We start from the raw sequence: 4,039 nt of genomic DNA, 5'->3' as shown, positions 1-4,039 counted from the left end.
GACTGTTCTCATCTTCTCCCCGTCTCTCCTTCCCCTTTTCATTTGCAGAGCTCCCTCCTTGCCCCCCCACTGTGGCCCCAGATCCCGCCAAGCCTCCCTGCCCCCACCCCATCCTGGGCCCGCTGCTGCGGCACAGACCACGGGGCCGCTGGACAGCACCAGCCTCCTGAGTGATAGCTAATTGGGGAGAGAAAGGGCCCGATTGTCTCGCGGGGCCGGAAGAGCGGCGTGGGCGGCTGAAAGAGCCGGAGAAGGTGGCCAGCTTCGCCCAGCAGCTGCCGCCGGAGACGTTTGCAGATTACGTCAGCGCTGGCAAGCAGGGGGAGAGGCTCACGGCCGCCCGCCCCAGGCCTCTCGACAATGTGGCCATTGTGGGCCCAGAGAGTGGTTCATTCTGCATGAATGGTGCACGGGCCTCTTGACCAAGGAGGCCTCTAGCCTTTCCCGAGCTGTCCTCTCACATGCCAGGGAGGCCCCGGAGTAGAGTCTGGCCTGCTCAGGGGCTGTGGAGAGGACAGATTCATCCCTAAGAGTGGGCGTGGGCCTCGGAGACCCCCGGCTGGACCGAGCTCCCAGCCCAGGCCCCTGGCTGCACGTTGGGCCCTCGGCACAGTCTGCCCTGGAACCCAGGGCCCAGCCGCGCTCTGAGCTACACATCGTTTCTGCTCTGTGAGGCCACCCACCTTCGGCATGGCCGCCTGGTTGGGAGAAGGCACAGGCCCCGACCCCCTCATGGTCCTGCTGGTCATCGTGCTGCTAGCGCGCTTCATTCTGTGGTCCTGCCTTGGGACCTACATTGACTACAGACTGGCCCGGCGGCAACCCCGCAAACCCAAGGAAGACTAGGGCCTCCAGTGGCCACTGACCTCAAAGCACCGGGTATGAAGGGCCCCCTTGTCCAGGAAGACACTGTCCCACACACGTCCTGTCCTGAGGCCACGGGAGGTGGTGGGGTGGAGCAGGGCAGGCAGAGGACCCCCGTGTCCCACACACAGGGTAGAGGTCGACCGTGCCCCACCCAGAGTGACCAAAGCTGTCCTGGTCACGTCCCACATCCACCACTGCCTGTGTGTCACCAAGTTCTGGGGTCCCCTGTGAGAGTGAGTGATCCTGGGGGTGGGTCTTGCTTTAAGACGTTCTATGCTTTCAATTCTTTATAAATGTTTGTAGGAAGATGCGGGGATGAGCCAGAGGGGTTGGGTGGGTGGAGCACAAGGACAGATGTGACCACATCACAGCCAGCCCTGCCACCAAAAGCCACCCCCATCTCAGCCTCCTCTTGCCTCCCAGAGGGATAAGAATAAGTGAAGGCAGCTGCCTTGGTTTCCCCCAGAGCAGCCCCCTGGGATGAGATTCACTGAGAGAGTGAGCCTGGCAGTGAGGGAGCCCACGGGAGCCTGGCTGTTGGGAAGGAAAGTGGTGGTGGGGGGTGGGGGGGACAGGGGACGGTCAAGCCTGACCCATGAGGACAAACCCTCATGTCTGTCTCTCCCACTTCCCACCTTGATGCCTGGTGACCTGCAGGAGAAGCTGGCACTTTTGCCCCGTTGCTGCATGCCCTTGGCTCTGGGACGGGAGCTCCACGCCCTTGGACCGTCCTGCCGGATAAATGTGTCCTTGTGTACCTGGGACCTTGGGCCTCATCAGACAGTCTAACCCTGTGACATGATGGGGACTTTGGGCCATGCAGTATCCACTCTACCTCTGGGGGCTGGAGACCGAAGGCCAGACACGTGGTTGGTCAACTGTGTCCGGGGAGTGGAACCCGATGAAAACTCTGGATGCCGAGGCTTCGGGGGGCTTCCCTGGTGGTGATACGCCGTGCGTGTCACGGGGAGGGGCTGATGCCATCCAAGGCTCCCCTGGGATAGGACGACTGGAGCTCCATGCTCGGAATTTCCCTAGGCTCTGCCCTGGGAGTCTCTGCCCTGGGCTGATTTTAATCTGTCCTTTCGCTGTGATAAACTGTGAGCATAACCGCTGTTAGTGAGTTTGGAGTGCTTTTCGCGCACGACTGACCCTGACGGGACCCCTGAACCTGAACTGGGGTCTTGGGAATGCCCCTGATTTCTGCCCCTTCCTTCTCCTCCCGCTCCTCCTTGAAAAGCACAGAGGGGCATCCTGTGACAAGTGAGCCTGGCCCCCACCGCTCCCCGCAGCCATCTAACCCCTTCCCCAAATGCAGACGGTGGGACCCATTTCTTGTGTCTCGTCCAGAGCTATTCCGAGTGCTTTCGAGCAAACCCGTCTTCTCCCACTGCTGCTCTTTCCCCATCATCGGTAACACGGTCCCCAGGGCCAGTCTATTGTCACAGGTCTGTTTTTGTGGACTTTTTAATTATTTCTGTATGGCATATATGTTTTGAGAAAGAAATAGACAAGTGGGTTATACACACTGAAAAAGGGTAGCAAGCGGTGAGATAGGGTCAGAAGAGGGGGCTGGGGGAGCAGTCATTTCCTTGTGTGTTTAGGGGCAGCAGTGAGTAGGGAAGGGGCACCGGATGGGGGCAGGGCGAAGGGGAGTGCGGTCGCACGGTCCCCGGTCTGTGCACTGATCTCAGCCCTAGAAATGCTCCCCATAGCCTCCCAGCAAAGGGGCCACACAGCCTGGGAAGCAGTTAGTTCTTCTGCCCACAGCTCTGCCCCTTGGACAGGGTTATGGGAGGACACCGCCAGGCTGGTGCTGGAGTACCTGGGCAACCCTACGGCCAGAGTGTGTATGTGTGTGTGGGGGGCGGGGGAGAGGGGGTGTGGGCAGGAAGGAGAGGTGAGACCTGGGAAAACAACTCCTTGATCACGTCTTCCTGCCCCTCAGATGGGATGTGACCGATGCCACCGTCTGCCAGCTGCCCCTGCAGGTGTGTGCCGGGCACCTTGAGGCCAGATAATTTGGAGGGACAGGTGGGTGGGGATCACCGCCCCCTGGTGATTCAGCCAGGCCTTGGCCCCAGAGTGCAGGCAGGGCAGCCCGCCCCTGCCCCTCTCCTCACCGCGTGGCCTGAGAACAGGCAGGCAGGCGGGCGGCCTCCTCTGTGAGCGCCCCAGAGAACAGAGCCCCTCCGGTGGGGATGAGTCAATGGAGCTAAAAATAAAGAGTTAAGTCATGAAACAGCGTATTTCCTTTTTAAGCCAGATGTGTCTGCTGAGGGATCCCCAGCAGTTTGGTGCCTCAGCAGTGGGGGTGGGGGACAGGGGCCCTCAACAAGGTTTGGAGCCTCTTTTTCCCCTGGCTCACACCCCCTCCCCTGCTGGTATTAGCACCTGTACGGGGTTCTGCCTGGGGCTTGGGATGGATGAATGAGATGGTTCCTGCTTCCAACAGCAGCTCCAGGGTCAGTGGGGAAAGTGGGTGGTGTGTAAATAATGCCACATACGGCAGATGGTCCTAAGGGCTATAACAGAGGGGCAGAGTGCCGTCGGGATACACACAGGGTCTGGGGAAGGCTGCCTGGAGGAGGTGTCACCAGAGGTAGGACTTGGGGGCTCGGATAGGTAGATAGGTAGAAGGAACAGCATGAGCAAGGGCCCGGAGGCTGAAACGTGGCAAGTTTAAAGTCCTCAGCAGAGCCTCTCAGGTCACCTGGTTACACAGGTAGGTTCCAGGTCCCTAAACCAGCGGGGTTAGAATCTCTGAGAGGGGGGCCTAGGACTACAATTCACAAGCCCCGTGCCCCCCGGTGGTTCTCATGCTCCCCAAAGCCTGAGATCCACTAGTCTGGGTGCTGTATGTATAGAGAAGGGGGTAAAGACAATCAACGGTAAGGGAGGTTGGGTCTGAGTTGTGAGGGCGTCAACGCTCACCTAGGTACAGGCAGGAGGGAGCTTTCAAATGAGTGACACCCCTGGACTTATGCTTGAGAATGGTCCCTGGGAGCAATGAGGGTGACGGATTGGTGGGGTGGGGGACCTGAGGATGGGGAGCAGCCTGGGCAGAGGTCAGGGGTCTGGACCAGAGAGTGACGTGAGAGAAAGGGTCGGGGATCTGAGGGATAGAACAAGGACAGACTTGGGCCACTTTCCCCACCCCTGGAATTCAGGG

The 4,039-nt window shown here is 59.8% G+C and overlaps 1 protein-coding gene across 1 annotated transcript; it reads left to right on the top strand.

The window, feature by feature from the left end:
• Window positions 1–690: 690 nt before the first annotated feature.
• SMIM38 (small integral membrane protein 38) lies at window positions 691–846 on the top strand. The gene has a single exon (XM_033120990.1). The coding sequence runs from the start codon at window positions 691–693 to the stop codon at window positions 844–846; it is 156 nt and encodes a 51-aa protein (XP_032976881.1).
• The last annotated feature ends 3,193 nt before the right edge of the window (window positions 847–4,039 follow it).

This window comes from Rhinolophus ferrumequinum, chromosome 11, assembly GCF_004115265.2.
Source record: "Rhinolophus ferrumequinum isolate MPI-CBG mRhiFer1 chromosome 11, mRhiFer1_v1.p, whole genome shotgun sequence".
Taxonomy (NCBI): Eukaryota; Metazoa; Chordata; class Mammalia; order Chiroptera; family Rhinolophidae; genus Rhinolophus; species Rhinolophus ferrumequinum.
The sequence above is the reverse complement of the archived record's forward strand: the minus strand, read 5'-3'. Positions and strand labels throughout refer to the sequence as shown.

What these genes read in the sequence shown, in the direction of transcription:
- SMIM38 (XM_033120990.1), top strand. Translation starts at nt 691, where the DNA reads ATGGCCGCCTGGTTGGGAGAAGGCACAGGCCCCGACCCCCTCATGGTC.